This window comes from Hyla sarda, chromosome 6, assembly GCF_029499605.1.
Source record: "Hyla sarda isolate aHylSar1 chromosome 6, aHylSar1.hap1, whole genome shotgun sequence".
Lineage (NCBI taxonomy): Eukaryota > Metazoa > Chordata > Amphibia > Anura > Hylidae > Hyla > Hyla sarda.
This window is the reverse complement of record NC_079194.1, coordinates 57,073,667-57,092,990: the sequence shown is the minus strand read 5'-3', so window position 1 is coordinate 57,092,990 and position 19,324 is coordinate 57,073,667. Positions and strand designations below refer to the sequence as shown.

Genomic DNA, 19,324 nt, shown 5'->3' with positions numbered 1-19,324 from the left:
ACACATTATATATACACTCACTATATCCATGTACACATCACACATTATATATACACTCACTATATACATGTACTCATCACACATGATATATACACTCACTATATCCATGTACTCATCAGACATTATATATACACTCACTATATCCATGTACTAATCACACATTATATATACACTCACTATATCCATGTACACATCACACATTATATATACACTCACTATATACATGTACTCATCACACATTATATATACACTCACTATATCCATGTACTCATCAGACATTATATATACACTCACTATATCCATGTACTAATCACACATTATATATACACTCACTATATCCATGTACTCATCAGACATTATATATACACTCACTATATACATGTACTCATCAGACATTATATATACACTCACTATATCCATGTACTCATCAGACATTATATATACACTCACTATATCCATGTACTCATCACACATTATATATACACTCACTATATACATGTACTCATCACACATTATATATACACTCACTATATCCATGTACTCATCAGACATTATATATACACTCACCATATCCATGTACTCATCACACATTATATATACACTCACTATATCCATGTACTCATCAGACATTATATATACACTCACTATATCCATGTACTCATCACACATTATATATACACTAGGGATCTACCGATATCGTTTTTTTAGGGCCGATACCGATAATCGGTGGAGGTTAGGGCCGATAGCCGATATCTTATACCGATATTCCGGTATAAGTTGTCGGCTATTTATCCCCCCTCGACACCGCTGCAGAACATTGATTTCAAGCGGGCACTTTAAATCAATGCACTGCAGTGGCTTTTGCGGTGCCATAGGCCGCCAATGCCACCACTCACTTCTCTCCCCCTACCTGTCAGGGTGGTCCGGGCCATCCATCCTTCCTTCCTGTAGTGTCCGGCGGCATTCCGGGTGGAGGGTGAACCGGTCCGGGCTGTCCTTCTTCTCACTCATTATATACATGTACACATCACACATTATATATACACTCACTATATACATGTACACATCACACATTATATATACACTCACTATATCCATGTACTCATCACACATTAAATTGCAAGCACCAATACACTTACATTTTCCCCACATTGAAGTCAGAATCAGGTCTATGTCATCCCAGAGGCTGCAGACTTCCTCCCTATACTCTTCACCAGCAGACGGAGCCATGCAGTGCAGACGGGGCCAGCCGAGGGGGAGGGGGCTTGTTAAGGAAGGACAGCCAGGATCTCCTCTTGAGGCGGCAATACAGCTGTGTTGTGAGATCCTCAGATAGCAGGAATTAGCTGTACCAAGGATCTTTTTGATACAGTCTGCTGCCTGTGATCTCCTTCCCCCGGTCACTGGCACCATGGAAGCTGCAGGAGGGGACCTCTCAGGGTTTTTACTTGGGGGGGGGGGGGGGCGCAGCATGATGTAGGGAGGGGGGGCTTGGCCCCCTCTGGCCCCTCCTTAGTGATGCCACTGAACAGCTGTAGTGAGACTCCGGGGGCAGTGGTGTGGATCCCCCTCCTGCAGGGAGCACAGCTGGGGCAGGGATGCGCCGGTGATGTCAGCAGTGTCCCTGCCCTGGCTTACTGTGCATGAGGCCGCGGTGACTGCACACACAGTATATATCCACACACACAATTATAATACCCCCGTCATCCTCCTTACCTGCGGCCGCCATGAAGGGAGATCACCGATGAGGCCTGTTGCTGATCAGGTCCCGGGTCCCAGCAGCGTCAGAGGCACAGACTTCCTTGCTCCTGTTCCTGGCTCCCGGGGCCTGCTGACAGAAGCGGTAGGGCGGGAGAGCCCCCCAGCCCCCCTTGTTTCACTGGGCAGATGGGGCCTGGAGCAGGAGCTCCATAAGCTCCAATGATAATCCGGCCCTGGCTCTGTACACCGAGGACAAGCAGGGATCCTAAGGCTAAGTCTCCACTAAGTCGGCAAGAAAAACGCCAATTTTGCCGCATGGCGTTTTTTTGGCCAAAAAAGCTGCGGCCAGTAGTTAGCTGTAAATCAATAAGAAATCGCAAATTTCTAATTCCGCTTGGCGTTTTTTCACTTTGGCGTTTTTTTAATCCTTTTGCCGCTTTTTCACTTTTTTTGCATTTATTTCAGCTCCTTAGCGTTTTGAAAAAAACGCTGTATATCGCTCAAACCGGCGTTTTTAGTCAAAATCGCGGCCTTTTGCTCCAATAGAAGTCTATGGGAGTGAGAAAACGCCAAGAAAAACGATATGTGGGGTTTAAAAGATTAAAGTCCAAAAAAGATTAAAAACCGCCCGCAAAAACGCCAAAGTTAAACCCCACATGGGTTTAACTTTGGCGTTTTTGCGGGCGGTTTTTAATCTTTTTTGGACTTTAGTGATCCAAAAAAGTGATGGAGATACCTGTTCTGAATAAAATTTCGTAGGGTACCATTTACATTTTTTTTAAAAAAAGATACAGTAGTGAAGCAAACAATGGTATCTAACGAAATTTATATTTTTTATAAAATACATTTTATTACTTTTTAAACAGGGATCAATTTATGTGTGCGGGGAAATAAAAATGTAGCCGACAATTATAAAAATGTATTGTGTGTGTGTTTTTCACTTTTTTTCTTTATTTTTTAATTTTTTTTAGTTAGTACCACTACTCCCAGCATGGAACACACTGTTCCATGATGAGAGTAGTACTACCTGTACTAATAGACAGATCGCCCTCTGCGATCTTACTGTATAATGTATAGATGCGGCGGCCGCTCTTCTATGGTCCCCAGCCCTGACGCATATATACACATATTCACATTTCCCGCAGAGCTGTGATTGGCCAGATGGTTCCAGCCAATCACAGCTCTCTGTGAGAAATAGGAATATGTGTATATATACGGCCGTGCAGGGGACCATAGGAGAGCGGCCGCTGCATCTATACATTATACAGGAGGATCACAGCGGGTGTCAGTTGTGATACCCCCTGTGATCTTTACATAACTGCAGGTAATACTACTCCCAACATGGAGCACACTCTGCTCAATGCTGGGAGCTGTAGTACCTGCATTAATAGATAGATCTCAGCGGGTGTTAGAAGCTACACTCGCTGCGATCTGTCTATTAATGCAGATACTACAGCTCCCAGCATGGAGCAGAGTGTGCTCTATGATGGGAGTAGTAGTCCCTGCTTAACCCCTTAAGGACGCAGCCAATTTGGGCTTTAAGGACTCAGAAAATTTTATTTTTACATTTTCATTTTTTCCTCCTTGCCTTCAAAAAATCATAACTCTTTTATATTTTCATCCACAGACTAGTATGAGGGCTTGTTTTTTGCGCGACCAATTGTCCGTTGTAATGTCATCACTCACTTTACCATTAAATGCATGGCGCAACAGAAAAAAATACTATTTGTGTGGGGAAATTAAAAAGAAAACCGCAATTTTGCTAATTTTGGAAGGTTTCGTTTTCACGCCGTACAATTTATGGTAAAAGTGACATGTGTTCTTTATTCTTTGGGTCAATATGATTAAAATGATACCCGTGATAACATATTTTTCTATTATTGTTGCGCTTAAATAAAATCGCAAACTTTTTAAACAAATTAGTACGTTTAAGATCCCCTTATTTTAAAGACCTATAACTTTTTCATTTTTCCGTATAAGCGGTGGTGTGAGGGCTCATTTTTTGCGCCGTGATCTGTACTTTTTATTGATACCATATTTGCTTATATAAAACTTTTAATACATTTTTTATGAATTTTTTGGGGAATAAAATGTTATAAAAAAGCAGCTATTTTGGACTTTTTTTTTTACACTCACGCCGTTCACCGTACAGTATCATTAACATTTTTTTGGACTTTTTTTTTACACTCACGCCGTTCACCGTACAGTATCATTAACATTTTATTTTAATAGTTCATATATTTATTCATGCGGCGATACAAAATATGTATATAAAATATTTTTTTAACACTTTCTTTTTTAACTTTTTTAACTTTTATTTTTACACTTTAACCCCTTAAGGACCGGGGGTTTTTCTGTTTTTGCATTTTCGTTTTTTGCTCCTTGCCTTTAAAAAATCATAACTCTTTCAATTTTGCACCTAAAAATCAATATGATGGCTTATTTTTTTGCACCACCAATTCTACTTTGTAAGGACGTCAGTCATTTTGCCCAAAAATCTACGGTGAAACGGAAAAAAAAATCATTGTGCGACAAAATTGAAAAAAAAAACGCCGTTTTGTAACTTTTGGGGGCTTCCGTTTCTACGTAGTACATTTTTCGGTAAAAATGACACCTTATCTTTATTCTGTAGGTCCATACAATTAAAATGATACCCTACTTATATAGGTTTGATTTTGTCGGGTTTCTGGAAAAAATCATAACTACATGCAGGAAAATTAATACGTTTAAAATTGTCATCTTCTGACCCCTATAACTTTTTTATTTTTCCGTGTATGGGGCGGTATGAGGGCTCATTTTTTGCGCTGTGATCTGAAGTTTTTAACGGGACCATTTTTTGAATTGATAGGACTTATTGATTGCTTTTTATTAATTTTGAAATGATATAAAAAGTGATCAAAAATGCACTATTTTGGACTTTGGAATTTTTTTGCGCGCACGCCATTGACCGAGCGGCTTAATAATGATATATTTTTTATAATTCAGACATTTACGCACGCGGTGATACCATATATGTTTATTTTTATTTACACTGTGTGAAAAGGGGGGTGATTCAAACTTTTAATAGGGGAGGAGTTAAATGACCTTTATTCACTTTTTTCTTTTCACTTTTTTTTTGCAGTGTTATAGGTCCCATAGGGACCTATAACACTGCACACACTGATCTTCATCATTGATCACTGGTTTCTCATAAGAAACCAGTGATCAACGATTCTGCCGCATGACTGCTCAGGCCTGGATCTCAGGCACTGAGCAGTCATTCGGCTATCGGACAGCGAGGAGGCAGGTAGGGGCCCTCCCTCTGTCCTGTCAGCTGTTCGGGATGCCGCGATTAGCCGCGGCTACCCCGAACAGCCCGACTGAGCTAGCCGGCCACTTTCGGTTTCACTTTTAGCCGTGCGGCTCAGCTCTGAGCGCGCGGCTAAAGGGTTAATAGCGGACGCCGCGATCGGCGCTGCGCGCTATTAGAGACGGGTCCCGGCTTCACTATGACGCCGGACCCGCCGTGATATGACGCGGGGTTACTGTGTAACCCCGCGTTATATCAGGAGAGCAGGACCAAGGGCGTACTTGTACGCCCTTGGTCCTTAAGGGGTTAATAGTCCCCATAGGGGACTATTTACAGCAATCACTCGATTGCTAATCCTGTTCAGTGCTATGTATAGGACATAGCACTGATCAGCATTATCGGTCATCTTCTGCTCTGGTCTGCGGGAAGGCAGATCAGAGCAGAAGACTCCTGAAAGACAGCGTAGGCAGGTGAGGGGACCTCCGGCTGGTGTGCAGGATGATCGGATCACCGCGGCAGCGCTGCGGGCGATCCGATCATCCAATTAAGTGACCGCGATGCTGCAGATGCCGTGATCGGTATTGATCACGGCACCTGGTGCGTTAAGTACCGCATCACCACGTCGTTAAGGGGTTAAGGACACATCACAGTGGATGTCACTACTGACACCCGCTGTGATCGTCCTGTCTATAGCAGAGATGGAGCGGCTGTATACAGCACTCGCTATGCAAAAACACCATGTGCCACCTACACCACCAAGTATTGATGTGATGCAAAGACCTCTAAAAAGTGGAAGGGAACAATGTATGGTCCATTGTAACTGGTTGGGGTAAAACTTCCCCTGTAAGTCCCTACTCTCGCCCTATTAATTCCCTTCTTGGCAAGTGTTACTTGCCCTAAAAAGGGCGGCTCCACACAGGAACCTCTCCCTATTTCCAACTAAAAACCTTGGGAAATGGCAGTGTTTTTAGGTGGAAATAGGGAGAGGTTCCTGTGTGGGGCCACCCTTTTTAGGGTGAGTAACACTTGCCAAGAAGGGAATTAATAGTGCGAGAGTAGGGCCTTACAGGGGAAGTTGTTACCCCCACCTGTTACAGTGGACCATATGTTGTTCCCTTCCACCTTTTAGAGGTCTTTGCATCACATTAATACTTGGTGGTGTAGGTGGCACATGGTGATATTTGTGGTCTGATGTGGAGTAATTTCTGTAACTGGGGGGGCAGCACCATGAATATGTTTTGCCCTATCCATATTTGTGAAGTGTTGGTGTGGCACCATGATCAATCTACTCTGATGCAGAATCCTGGAAATCCATGCCTGATTCATCTTCACAAAGGTCAGTCTCTCTACATTTTTCGTTGACAGATGAGTTCTCCTTGGAGTTACTATGGCCCCCACCAGACAAAACACCCGCTCTGATGGCACACAACTGGCCAGGCAGGACAGCTTTTCCAGGGCAAACTCTGCTAGTTGTGGCCACAAATTAAGTTTGGCTGCCCAGAAGTCCAGCAGACCTTCAAAGTGTGTTGGCATGGTCATGTCAAGATATGCCACTACCTGCTGGTTCAGGTCCTGCTCCATGTCTACCTGCTGCTGATTAGTGTTGAGCGGCAAAGGCCATATTCGAATTCACAATATTTCACGAATATTCATCATATATTCGCAAAATTTGCAGCCTTTTTTTTTACTATGCACCATAAAATTCACATGCGCATTTGCCATAAAAAATTGCAAATTTGTATTTTGAGGCAGCACTTTGATGCAGTTTTTAAATCCATTGTCAGCACTGGGTTTTAAAATGAGGAAAAGTATACAGCACGGAAGTTTAAAAACCCATCAAATATATGCAATTCAATTCTATAAAGCTGCAATGTGTGCTAGTATGCAAAGAATAATCTTTTCTCTTGTAGGTCGGAGGTCTTGCTTGGGAGAACGACTTGCCAGGATGGAACTCTTCCTGTTTTTTACCACGTTATTACAGCAAATTACATTTAAGATACCAAATGACCAACCTCGTCCAAGGGAAGATCCTTTCTATGCGTTTACTTTCAGTCCACATCCTTACAATATTCGTGTTGTACCAAGAGAATAACATTTTAAACAGAGGGAGATCTGAATTCATATAAGTGAACCTGCTGATTTAGGTCCCTGTAGATATAAAATGGAATCTCATATATAATTCTAGAAATCCTTTCTGGTTGTCACTGCACCCCCTGCCTCTTGTCCAGCCCTCCCTTGCCTTGATGTGTACACCATATTCCTCAGAATAAAGAGAAGTTCATTTGCAGTAACATTGAGTCGCCGAGTCTCTTTTCTATTCCTATTTGTTATACCTGGACTGCTTATACTCGCAGCACCACCTAACTGCATGCACGGATCCTGAGCAGTGTACTCATCCACTCACATAACGGCTTAGTGATATCAGTGGGGCCATTCGCTAAACTTATTTGCTACACATGAAATTATAATAACATATTTGTTAGCACAACTGTTCTTACATGAACAGTGTTACAGCGGGCATGCGTGTAGTATTGCAAAGCTGTCTATGAGCTCTTGGATCTTGTGATGGATACACAGCAACTTTTCTGCTTGTCAGAAGAGATTCTGGGCAAGTGCAATGATATTCTCCTCCTCTGACAAGCAGAGAAGAAGATGAACTGGCGTTATCAGCACTGGTGTACTTTCATTTGCATACATTTATCTAAGGGTACACTGTCATTATTATCTGCACTCATCAAAAAAAATATTGTTTGTTAGCTATCCGACATAAGACTAGACTTAAAAATATTAATTGAGATAGGTAACATCATGTGACCCAGTACTGCATTCCACACATAATCCAGATAATGTTTACTGCAAAAAAAGAAATACATAAATTTAAACCTTTTTTTTTTTCTTTACTAGCAGTCAGATGATGTGATATGTGTACAGTCGTAATTATTAGGCTGTTTTTCAGGCACCCAATTGGGTTTGCAAAGGAGTTTAGGTTCCAAAATTTCCTAGCCAGATGTTTCATAAATGTATTGGAATTAGGCTGCATAACAAAATACTGCTGTTTCATTCAAAAAGGGACTATCAGGACTCCCATATCTGGGATCAGTCAGGGTCATAGTGGTTTAATCCCCAACAATCACTCGCCATCCATTCTGTGGATATGATATAGATTGTAATTAGAGATGAGCAAACTTTTGAAGAATTCAATTTGCCGAATTTCCGAAAAAATGTGTTTCGGGTTGAATTTATTTGCGGCAAATCTATATTAAAAACGGCTATTTCTGGCCTACAGAGAGCCTCAATAGGGGTGTAGAACACTTTGTTTTGTTCTAACACGCAAATGGAGTGTGCTGGGGTAGTTAAATAATATGGTTATTCAGTATGACATGCAGATTATAGCCATTGCAATTAGAATCACTGCCACAGAGCGGAACAATGACAGAGCAAGGAGGTGGCATCAGTATGAGGAAACCATATAGTGGCTGAATAACACAGCATGGAGGTGTTGGCAGCATGAGGAGAACATATAGTGGCTGAATGGCACAGCCTGGAGTTGGCGGCAGATGTGGAGACAATAGGGCCTAACAATCTCTAAGAATAAAAGATGAATTTTGATATTTCCATTGAATATGTATGGTACCTAGTGCTACCATAGACATATATAGGTAATGTCCTAGGCCTTGCAGCATCACTAAACCATGTAGTTGCGGAATGACACAGACTGGAGCTGGCTGAAGCATCAGTAAACCATATAGTGGATGAATAGCACAGCCTGGTGGTGGCTGAAGCATCAGTAAAACATACATTGGATGAATGGCATAGCCTGGAGGTGGCTGAAGCATCTGTAAACCATATATTGGATGAATGGCACAGCCTGGAGGTGGCTGAAGCATCAGTAAACCATATATTGGATGAATGGCACAGACTGGAGGTGGCTGAAGCATCAGTAAACCATATATTGGATGAATGACACAGCCTGGAGGTGGCTGAAGCATCAGTAAACCATATATTGGATGAATGACACAGCCTGGAGGTGTTGGCAGCATGAGGAGACCATATAGTGGCTGAATGGCAAAGCGTGGAGGTGTTGGCAGCGTGAGTAGACACTAGGGCTTCACAATCCCTAAGATTAAAAGATGAATTTTGAACTTTAAATTAAAGATTTATGGTAGCTAGTGCTATAATAAATTTTTTTAGGCCAGGCCAAGCAGAATCAGTAAGCCATATATTGGCTGAATGACACAGCCTGGAGGTGGCTGAATCATGAAGAGACCATATAGTGGCTGAATGGCACAACCTGGATTTGGCTGAAGCATGAGGAGACCATATAGTGTCTTAATGGCACAGCCTGGAGTTGGCAGAAGCATGAGGAGACCATTGAAATGTAAGATTTTTAAATTTAAATAATTCAAGATTTTGAAATTGAATTTGAGGATTTTAAAATTGAAATTTTAACTCCCAAGTTTTAGTGTCCCGGACCCCGGCATGTGGGTACAAAGGACCAGATTTAACAAGGAGTCACATGTCACATGGCAGCACAAGGACAGAGCTTTGAGGTGGCATCAGTATGAGGAGACCATATAGTTGCTGAATGACTGCCTGGAGTTTGTGGCAGCATGAAGAGACAATATAGTGGCTGAATGGCACAGCCTGGAGTTGGCTGAAGCATGAGGAGACCATATAGTGGCTGAATGACACAGCCTGGAGGTGGCACCAGCAGCATCAGGAGTCCTGAAAGTGACCCTAATTCAGAGTAATTTCTGAAACTTGGGACCAGCACCTTAATTATGTTTTGCATGGCAGTTGTATCCATGGCAGAACAATGAGAGAGCCTGGAGGTGGTAGCATCAGCATGAGGAAACCATAGAGCCGCACAATTAGAGAGCTTGGAGGTGGCAGTATCAGCATAAGGAGACCATATGGTGGCACAATGACAGGGCCTGGAGGTGGTAGCATCAACATGAGGAGACCATATGGTGGCACAATTACAGAGCTTGGAGGAGGTAGCATTAGCATGAGGAGACCATAGAGCAGGACAATGAGAGAGCCTGGAGGTGGCAGCATCAGCATGAGGAGACCATATGGCGGCACAATGACTGAGCCTGGAGGGGGTAGCATTAGCATGAGGAGACCATAGAGCAGCACAATGACAGAGCCTTGAGGTGGCAGCAGCAGCATGAGGGCCATGTCAACTGAGGGTTGAGTCTGAGGAACCCACCGACTGTTGACTGGGGGTATCGGATATCACTTGGGATGAAGTGGATGACCGAGTGAACCAATCAATCACGGCTGCTGGGTTGCTGGTTGAGACACGACTGCTAGCTGACATCGGGAGCTCAGACCTCTTGCTGCGACTCTGGCTGCCACACTCCCCTACTCTGCTGCAACCTCTGCCTGCACCTGATGAATTTAGGCCTCTGCCACTCCACTGTGCAGATCCTGGCACTACTTTGCCTTACATACTTATTGCGTATATCAGGGGAGTACAATATGCATCACTACGCTTAAAACAGTATTTACGGAAAACAAGATGACACAGCACTGCACTAAACCCTATTGTGGAGCGTCGATCAAATGGTGGAAGTGGACTCTTGTTATTGCTGCAGGTGGTGCTCTGATTAGAAGTAGGTAGTAGATATATAGCTAGTCAATGAAGAAAAAGATCGGTGTATATTTGTGTGTGCCTGTTTAGTTTTGTTTTCTGTCATGTACCTCCAGCCTTTCCCGACCTCTTTTCAGTTTTGTAGTTTGTTGTTTTGACTTTTTGACTGTCCCTCACTTATTTAGGAAGGGACTGGCACCGTGGTTACGGACCTGTCAATTAGGGCAGGTATGTAAGTAGGCAGGGATAAGGGAGTGGGCGAGATTAGTGTGCACTTCCCTGCCCATATGTGACAAGTACACTACTTAGATGTACGTATGTGGTATGCACTTTTGAGGGCAGAAAAATGCGGTAAAGTACGCTTTAAAAAACATATTTTAGTAAAACACCAGCCAGTGATTACTTTTGCCTGGACTTGACAGATTAACAGGTACAACATAGTACACTACTAAGATGTACATATGTGGTATGCACTTATGAGGGCAGAAAAATGTGGTATAGTACGCTTAGCGAAAACGTATTTTTGCACAACACCAGCAGTACACTGTGTACTAAACACAAAATTGCACTCTGTCAAAGACTATTAGGATTGGACTGCTGGGTATTATACCATCTACAGACCAGTATAACCAGCAGATAATTTGTTGTGTAACAAAGACACAGAATTGCGCTGAAAAATAATTCCTGCCTCCTCTGCTAAGGTTTATGAAGTTGAGGCAGCTTGTTGAAATGTATGAGGCAACACACAGCTCTCTGCCCCTCTCTGTAATTCAATGCTGAAGAAAGAGACTGGGAGAACAATGGCTGCAGTAAAAATCCTTTTCAGTCAAAAAAACACTGCTCTCTGTCCACCAGAACACTGATGTGACTAGGATGTGAAACGCTGCTGGACTGAACTTTTCTGTGTAACACACACACACACACACAGCGATGTCCATCCTATCTCTCTGTAATGGTAATGAATCAAGCGACAGGCCGCAAAATGGCTGCCGAATATATAGGGCTGTGACATCAATCACTGCATGTGATTCAGGGTCATCCTATCTACTTCCCTTCCTGTCTTGTCATCCCGCATTCCCAACATTCCTTGCCCCATGTACTGACATGTGGATCCACCATTTTAGATGCCCTGGAGCCTGGACCGCAGTAAATGGAGTTTAATGAAGCGATTCGCGCAATAGAATCGTGGCGATATTCACATTCATATCAAATATTTCATGAAATTCGTAATGAATTTGGGTTCGTCAGCTTCGATTCGCTCATCTCTAATTGTAATCTTGGGATAACACTGTAAAAAATCTTGTATTGTCTTATTTTGACAGCCATAACTTTTTTTCTTTGCGTTGACAGAATTCAGTGAGAGCTTTTTTGTTGTTGTTGAGCTGTAGATTCTATTGGTACCATTTTGATAATTTTTATTAATTATTCTAATTGTTTTTTTTTTATGGAATTCACTATGTAGTAATATATGTGTTTTTGTTTTTTTTCCTGCTGGTCATTACAACTAAAGCAGTGCCCAATTTAGATGTTTTTTTTTTTTATAATAAAATAGCTTAAAAAAGAAAAAAATTACCTGGTAATTTCCACAATAATAGCACAAAGGATAAGAAGCACATGGCGTTTTGATATCAAAATGAAAGGAGGAAATACTGGGACAGTGACATGATGTCAGGGTATACCCAGCTTATGACCACAGGTTATCCATCGATTTGCTTGCCTTTATGTGTCAGTCTGCTCCCAGGTCAATAGGGTACAGTACAGGGGTAAGTTTATGATTCTGATAAAGCCCAATGTTTTGCATTGCGCCACAATTTTGGAGAGAGCTAAAAGACAGGAAAGCCTTCAAAAATTCTATACAATTCCACAGCAAGCTGAGCACAGCCTTAATCTGTGGGCTGACCTCAGACACAGATGTCCTGTCACTACTTGCTGTTGTCTGTACAGTTGGTGCACTACAAATGCCAGCCAGCAGTGAAACAGCTATCATATTACAAGCAGAGCAGAGCATAAATAGCATATTTTTGGTCACTTTTTATATCATGAAAAAATGAATAAAAAGTAATCAAAAAGTCTGATCAATACAAAAATGATACCACTAAAAACTTCAGATCACGGTGCAAAAAATGAGCGCTCATACCGCCGCGTAGAGAAAAAGTTATAGGGTCAGAAGATGACAATTTTAAACGAATACATTTTCGACCTACAGAATAAAGATAAGGTGTCATTTTTACCGAAAAATTTACTGCTTAGAAACGGAAGCCCCCCCCAAAGTTATGAAATGGTGTTTTTTCTTCAATTTTGTTGCACAATGATTTTTTTTTCCGTTTTGCCATAGATTTTTGGGTAAAATGACTGATGGCATTAAAAAGTAGAATTAGTGGTGCAAAAAAAATAAGCCACAGATGAATTTTTAGGTGCAAAATTGAAAGAATTATGATTTTTTTTTAAAGATAAGGAGGAAAAAACTAAAGGAAAACCCCTGAGTCCTTAAGGGATTAAATTTAAAAAGTTGTTGGTGCCACAGGTGCATCTTGTTGACATCAAGACCTTTAGGTTACTAATGAGGTATGTCTTGCCCAGGTGGCGCATACCTAGTCACCATTATTGTGCCAAGAAAGCCATCCCTGCACAATCATGTAGCTGAGAGGTCTGGCAACTCCATGCAGTTTTCGGTGTGCAGCACAGTTCATGCCATGGTAGTTATTTGTAGTAGTAACTATGGATAGGGCCAATTCATGTATTTTACGGCCCACTGGGTCAACATTTGCAGAACAAGGCTCCACTGAAACAAGGCCAGTTTACAGTAGTGATACCTCCGAAGTTCCACTGATCCGATTCAACTTTTGACACCTGCCGCTTATATTCTTCCTCCTTCTCATCCAGGTCTTCATTCACAGAAATTTCCTTATTAACACTAAAATTAAGCTGCATAAAGTAGCCATGATTGTCGGTAGATGCCTGCCAAATTTTCCCTCACTTTGGGAGTTCCAACAGGTTTTAAGTTGAGCAAGTCAAAAAGACACAATGCTTCATCCAGGCGTTAAGCAAATTATCCCTTTTTGGGAATTAAAACAGGATTTGTGTTCCAAAATAGAAAAAATTATTTGTTTTTGTATAAAAAGCTGGAAAAATTATCCCTTCTTTTAGAATCATGGGTTGTGTATGTGTAGGCCTGGTTTAAAGTAACCGCAACAAGGGTAATGGCGACCTGGTGGTAGGTAGTAGTCAGTGTACAACAGGAGTAGCGGCCTTATAGTAACCAGCATACAGCATGAGGTGGCAAACTAGTGGGACTTGTAGTAGCCAGCGGACGGCAGCAGTGATGGTAGTACTGTCTAATCAGTGGCATCTGGCATAAGAGGTTTAAATTCTACATGCATCCGTGCCTGATTCATTTTAACAAAAGTGAGTATTTCCGTGTTGCTGCATGACAATCTAGGGTTGAAGAATGTTTTTAATATTTCGAAAAGAAATGTAAAACATTTTTTTTAAATAGGTTATTCTAATTTTTATTAAAAGAAGTTTTCAGATTTGTCAAAAAAGAGGTTTATCAAATTGTGCATGGACAGCTGTATGGAGGGGCCCATCCTTAGTGTCACATGATTGTGCAAAGTGGGGACTAGTTGTAGCCAGTGGACAGCAGGCAGTGGTGAAGTAGTGTTAGCTGTAAGGCATTGGTAGACTAGTGATACTTGTAGCCAGACTTTATGATGCCTCTACATGTGCTTATGTAGAGGCCTGATTCCTAAAGTCAGACCATGGCTATCCCTTACTTTCTCTCTGCAGAGACAGCACTGTGCCTGGTTTCTTGCTTCTGGTAATATAGTAAAGAATTTCCACACGGCAGAATATCTTAAAGTGATAGGTACTTCACCACTCGACTGTGCCCCTTCTCTCAAAGGCATTTTCCAAAAGCCTAAAGATGCAGCAGCAGTGTTGCTGTCACCTCCTCCTGAGCTGACCAAGCCAACAGGCCTGCTGACATCCTCATCATCAAACTCCTCCTCATTGTCCTCACCACTCCTTTCAGTATGAACTTCTGATGTCTGATTGTGGATTCCTTGTTCCCTCTCATCCCAAGGGTTACACTGCATCTCCTCTACTCTAATCTACGTTGTGAGGATTGTAACATCTACTCCTGCTTCATTAAAGACATTTATTCTTAACCTGGAATCGGTGTATTTGTTATCCCACGCCTGGCCAAGGAGAAGCTGTCCTATCCTTGGACCCTGTAGGTTAACGGCCCCCTGGCATCACAAAGTGATACATTTCACCACCCCGAGCCACCATCTTGGACCACAGACAGTTACACGAGTGCACCACCACAAACTGTAAGGCATCATGCCCCACAGGTGTCTAATAATTTTTCATTTGCACAGCCCATTGTTACAAAGATCTGTCAAATGCCAGTGGGGTGTAAATCTTCACTGCACCCCTTATTAAATTCTGTGAGGGGTGTAGTTTCCAAAATGGGGTCACATGTGGGGGGGTCCACTGTTCTGGCACCACAGGGGGCTTTGTAAATGCACATGGTCCCTGACTACCTAACGAATTCTCTTTCCAAAAGCTCAATGGTGCTCCTTCTCTTCTGAGCATTGTAGTTCGCCCGCAGAGCATTTTGCGTCCTGACATGGGGTATTTCCATACTCAGAAGAGATGGGGTTACAAATTTTGGGGGGGATTTTCTCCCATTACCCTTTGTAAAAATGGTAAATTTTGGGGGGAAAAACTGCACTTTAGTGAAAAAAAAATTTTTTCTTCATTTACACATCCAATTTTAACGAAAAGTCGTCAAACACCTGTGGGGTGTTAAGACTAACTGGACCACTTGTTATGTGCCTTGAGGGGTGTAGTTTCCAAAATGGTATGCCATGTGGGGTATTCTGCTGTTCTGGCACCATAGGGGCTTTTTAAATGTGACATGCCCCCCAAAAACCATTTCAGCAAAATTCACTTTCCAAAATCCCATTGTCGCTCCTTCCCTACTGAGCCCTCTACTGCGCCCGCCAAACACTTGACATACACATATGAGGTATTTCCTTACTCGAGAGAAATTGGGTTACAGATTTTTGGGGGGCTTTTTCTCCTATTACCACTTGTAAAAATTCAAAAACTGAGTCTACAAGAACATGCGAGTGTAAAAAATGAAGATTTTAAATTTTCTCCTTCACTTTGCTGCTATTCCTGTGAAACACCTAAAGGGTTAACACACTTACTGAATGTCATTTTGGATACTTTGAGGGGTGCATTTTTTATAATTGGGTCATTTATGGGGTATTTCTAATGTGAAGGCCCTTCAAATCCACTTCAAACCTGAACTGGTCCCTGAAAAATTCAGATTTTGAAAATTTTGTGAAAAATTGGAAAATTGTTGCTGAACTTTGAAGCCCTCTGACGTCTTCCAAAAGTAAAAACAATATATAATTTATTTGGAATGTCTATTTTCCTTACAAGCAGAGAGCTTCAAAGTTAGAAAGATGCAAAATGTAAAAAGTTTTCAACAAATTTTTACATTTTTCATCAAAAATGATGCAAGTATCGACGAAAATTTACCACTACCATAAAGTAGAATATGTCATGAAAAAACTATCTTGGAATAAAATGTATTAGTAAAAGCATCCCAGAGTTATTAATGCTTAAAATGACAGTGATCAGATTTGCAAAAAATGCTCCAGTCCTTAGGGTCATAATGGGCTCCGTCCCCAAGGGGTTAAAGCCACCATAGAACATATAAATAAAAAAAAGGGTGCCGGAAGCTGCGGCGTCCAGAACACGGAAGCTTGCAGCTACCTCATTCGGGATGTCATGCTACTATCCCTCCATTCATGTCTATGGGAGGGGGCCTGACGGCTAGTACAGAGCCATCACGCCTCCTCCCATAGACTTGAATGGAGGGGGCGTGGCGGTCTGCATCACCAATCATCTGGCACGGAGCAGAGTTCGCACCGTGACCCGAATGACAGGGGTGCCGGCCAGGAGATCAGATTGCCGGGGGTCCACATGGTGATCACGGGGAGTCCCCAGCGGCGGGACCCCTGCGATCTAACATCTTATCCCATATCCTTTGATAGGGGATAAGATGTGTGCGGCGGAGCACTCCTTTAAGATATTTAGAATATGTGCAGTTTTCATGTCTAATGGTTGCCCATTTAATCACATCTTATGTTCTTGTCTTTTATGGTGGGGTCATTAGTTATAGCAGTGTTTCCCAACAAGGATGCCTCCAGCTGTGGCAAACGACAACTTCTTCGGCTGTCTGGGCATGCTGGAAGTTGTCGTATTGTAACAGCTGGAGGCATCCTTGTTGAGGCTGTCCAGGCATGCTGGAAGTTGCCGTTTTGCAACAGCTTGAGGCATCCTGGTTGGGAAACACTGAGTTATAGAAATTTAGGCAATGGGGCAGTTTGGCTTCCGGTGTCTGTGTTGAGTTGAGAGGTTAACCAAGATGACCATACCTTTAGGAAGGTAGGGTGTGTTCTAGAGGCACTGTAGGAGAGTTCCTTGAAACAACAAATCTCTGGTAAACCAATCCTCTAATTTCAGGGGGTTCATCTGCATACATCTCAGTGGGATCAGAACTTTGGGAACAGATAAAAGGTGGGAAGAAGGAGGGAAAATTTGGGGTCATAAGAATTAAAGGGGGGCGAGAGACGAGGACCATGTCAGGTGTGAGAGATAGAGGTGTTGAGGAGAGGGTGTTGATGGCTGATTCTATGGATTGCCAGTATGGGCGGATGATTGGGCAGGTCCACCATATATAAAGGTGAGTACCAGTTTGTAGTAAGCACCTCCAGCATCGATCCATGGTGTAAGTGAACAGAAAGTCACATGTCTAACACCTCAGGGATGCAATTTTATAGCATGAAGATAAGTTTCAATAAAGGGGTTTTCCGGTGCTTAGACATCTTATCCCCTATCCAAAGGCCCCCACCCCCATGTGACGTCACACTCCGCCCCTCAATGCAAGCCTACGGGAGGGGGCGTGATAGCTGTCACGCCCCCTCCCGTAGGCTTACATTGAGGGGCGGAGGATGACGTCACACGGGGCGGAGGCATCACGTCACACGCCTCCGGCCTTGTGGTCGTCGGTAATCAGACCCGGAGCGAACACACTCCGGGGACTGATTACAAACGGGGTGCCGCGTGCAAGATCCCGGGGGTCCCCAGCGTTGGGACTCCCGCGTTCAGGCATCTTATCCCCTATCCTTTGGATAGGGGATAAGATGTCTAAGCACCGGAGAACCCCTTTAAACAGTTTTATCTGCAAAAAAAAATCTACATCACAAGGGAGAGCATGCATCTATTCAAGTCATACCAACACATTTCTGTTTTCCTTTTTGTAATACATAATATTGTGAGGACAAGTCCATTTCATGTCGTTTTTATTTTGTGTTATGTTAGAAAAGATTGTTAGATCCCGAGCATGTACTTTATCTGGTTTGTCAGGATTCATAATGTGTAATGTTATTGGCAGAGAAATGACATTTCTATTCCTTTAAAAGAATACTTTGAACTCATGGGTAGGCGTGTCCAGGAATTGTTGTTTTGTACTTTTGTAGGGTTGGATCTGGTTTATACTTTGCTTTCATACAGAGAAATCCGAGATACATATAAGGATACAGCACATTCTGTGAGCTTGTACTAGTAGGATACATTAGATATAGTTTACAGAGAAGATGGTTGAGTTTTTCTCCTTCTTGTTTTCCAATGTATTTTTATTGCTCATTTCTTTCATCGCTTTCCTTTTCCTCTTGGACTTTATGAAAAGCAGGAAGAATGGATCACAGTTTCCACCAGGTCCTAAAGGCATTCCTTTCCTTGGTAACATTCTGCAGGTCGACTACAAAAATCCAGCAGAAACCTTGAACAAGGTACAGTATATGTGTATGGCATATGTTATTCCTGACCATAGTTCTGTGCATGAAGGGTTACACAAAGATTCTTACTATAAATTTCCATTATATTTAGAATACGGATTTTCACAGCAGTCTCTTGTTACACTACTGTACACCGTTAAACAATTCTACAGGTTGTCCATTGTGTATTCAATTTCACTGTGGGGCCATAAGGAATTTTCACACTATGGAATTCCCTGGCTGAATTCTTTTTTGGATCAGAGCCCGTTCTGCTCCTTGGTAAATGGAACAGAAATTATGTTGAATCAGCACTTATTTCCTTTGGAATTTGCCGCCCATAAGGCTTTTACTGCTGGCTTCTGTCAGAAGTTCTATCATGGAACGCAGCAGAGGAAAATCCATTAAAGTCCATACAGTATTCAAATTGGCCCTGATTTACTATTGTAAACCCGACCTGTTTTATCGGGTTGTGCAGCAGCAATTCTGTCTGCGCCAGACTTTGCACCAGAATTGAAAAAAACCTGACCAACTCTCCATTTTACTGAGAAAATCTAAAAGGGGGAGTGACAGTAATGGAAAGGGGCATGGCCACCAAAAAGGAGGAGTGTCTCCAACATTTTCTAAAAATCCCAACATATTTACTAAGGTTTCCACAGAAAATGTGGTGGATTTGAGCTGAGGAAAACCCGACAGATCAGAGCAGGTGTAAAAAAAGCAAAACATGGGGAGAAGTGCAAAAAGTAGGGAAACCTTAGTAAATACTGTGGAGAAAAAACTTGCAGAGAATTGAAACCCACAAAGCCAGTGGCGTTGCTAGGGTTGGTGTCACCCAGTGCGGTAGAAAATGGTGTCACCCCCATACCTACCCCCTCCCCCCAGTAA

The 19,324-nt window shown here is 42.4% G+C and overlaps 2 protein-coding genes across 2 annotated transcripts in view; both read left to right on the top strand.

Annotated features, from left to right (window-relative positions):
• LOC130275624 (cytochrome P450 2D14-like) overlaps positions 1–7,133 on the top strand; it is a 126,143-nt gene extending 119,010 nt beyond the window's left edge. Inside the window, exon 9 of the mRNA XM_056523817.1 lies at positions 6,901–7,133. Within this exon, the coding sequence (XP_056379792.1) occupies positions 6,901–7,082 (182 nt within the window). The 3' untranslated portion in view covers positions 7,083–7,133. The remainder of the gene's footprint in view (positions 1–6,900) is intronic.
• A 10,893-nt stretch (positions 7,134–18,026) lies between these two features.
• Positions 18,027–19,324, top strand: part of LOC130275623 (cytochrome P450 2D15-like) — a 75,985-nt gene continuing 74,687 nt past the window's right edge. The window contains exon 1 of the mRNA XM_056523815.1: positions 18,027–18,457. Coding sequence (XP_056379790.1) covers positions 18,263–18,457 — 195 coding nt within the window. The 5' untranslated portion in view covers positions 18,027–18,262. The remainder of the gene's footprint in view (positions 18,458–19,324) is intronic.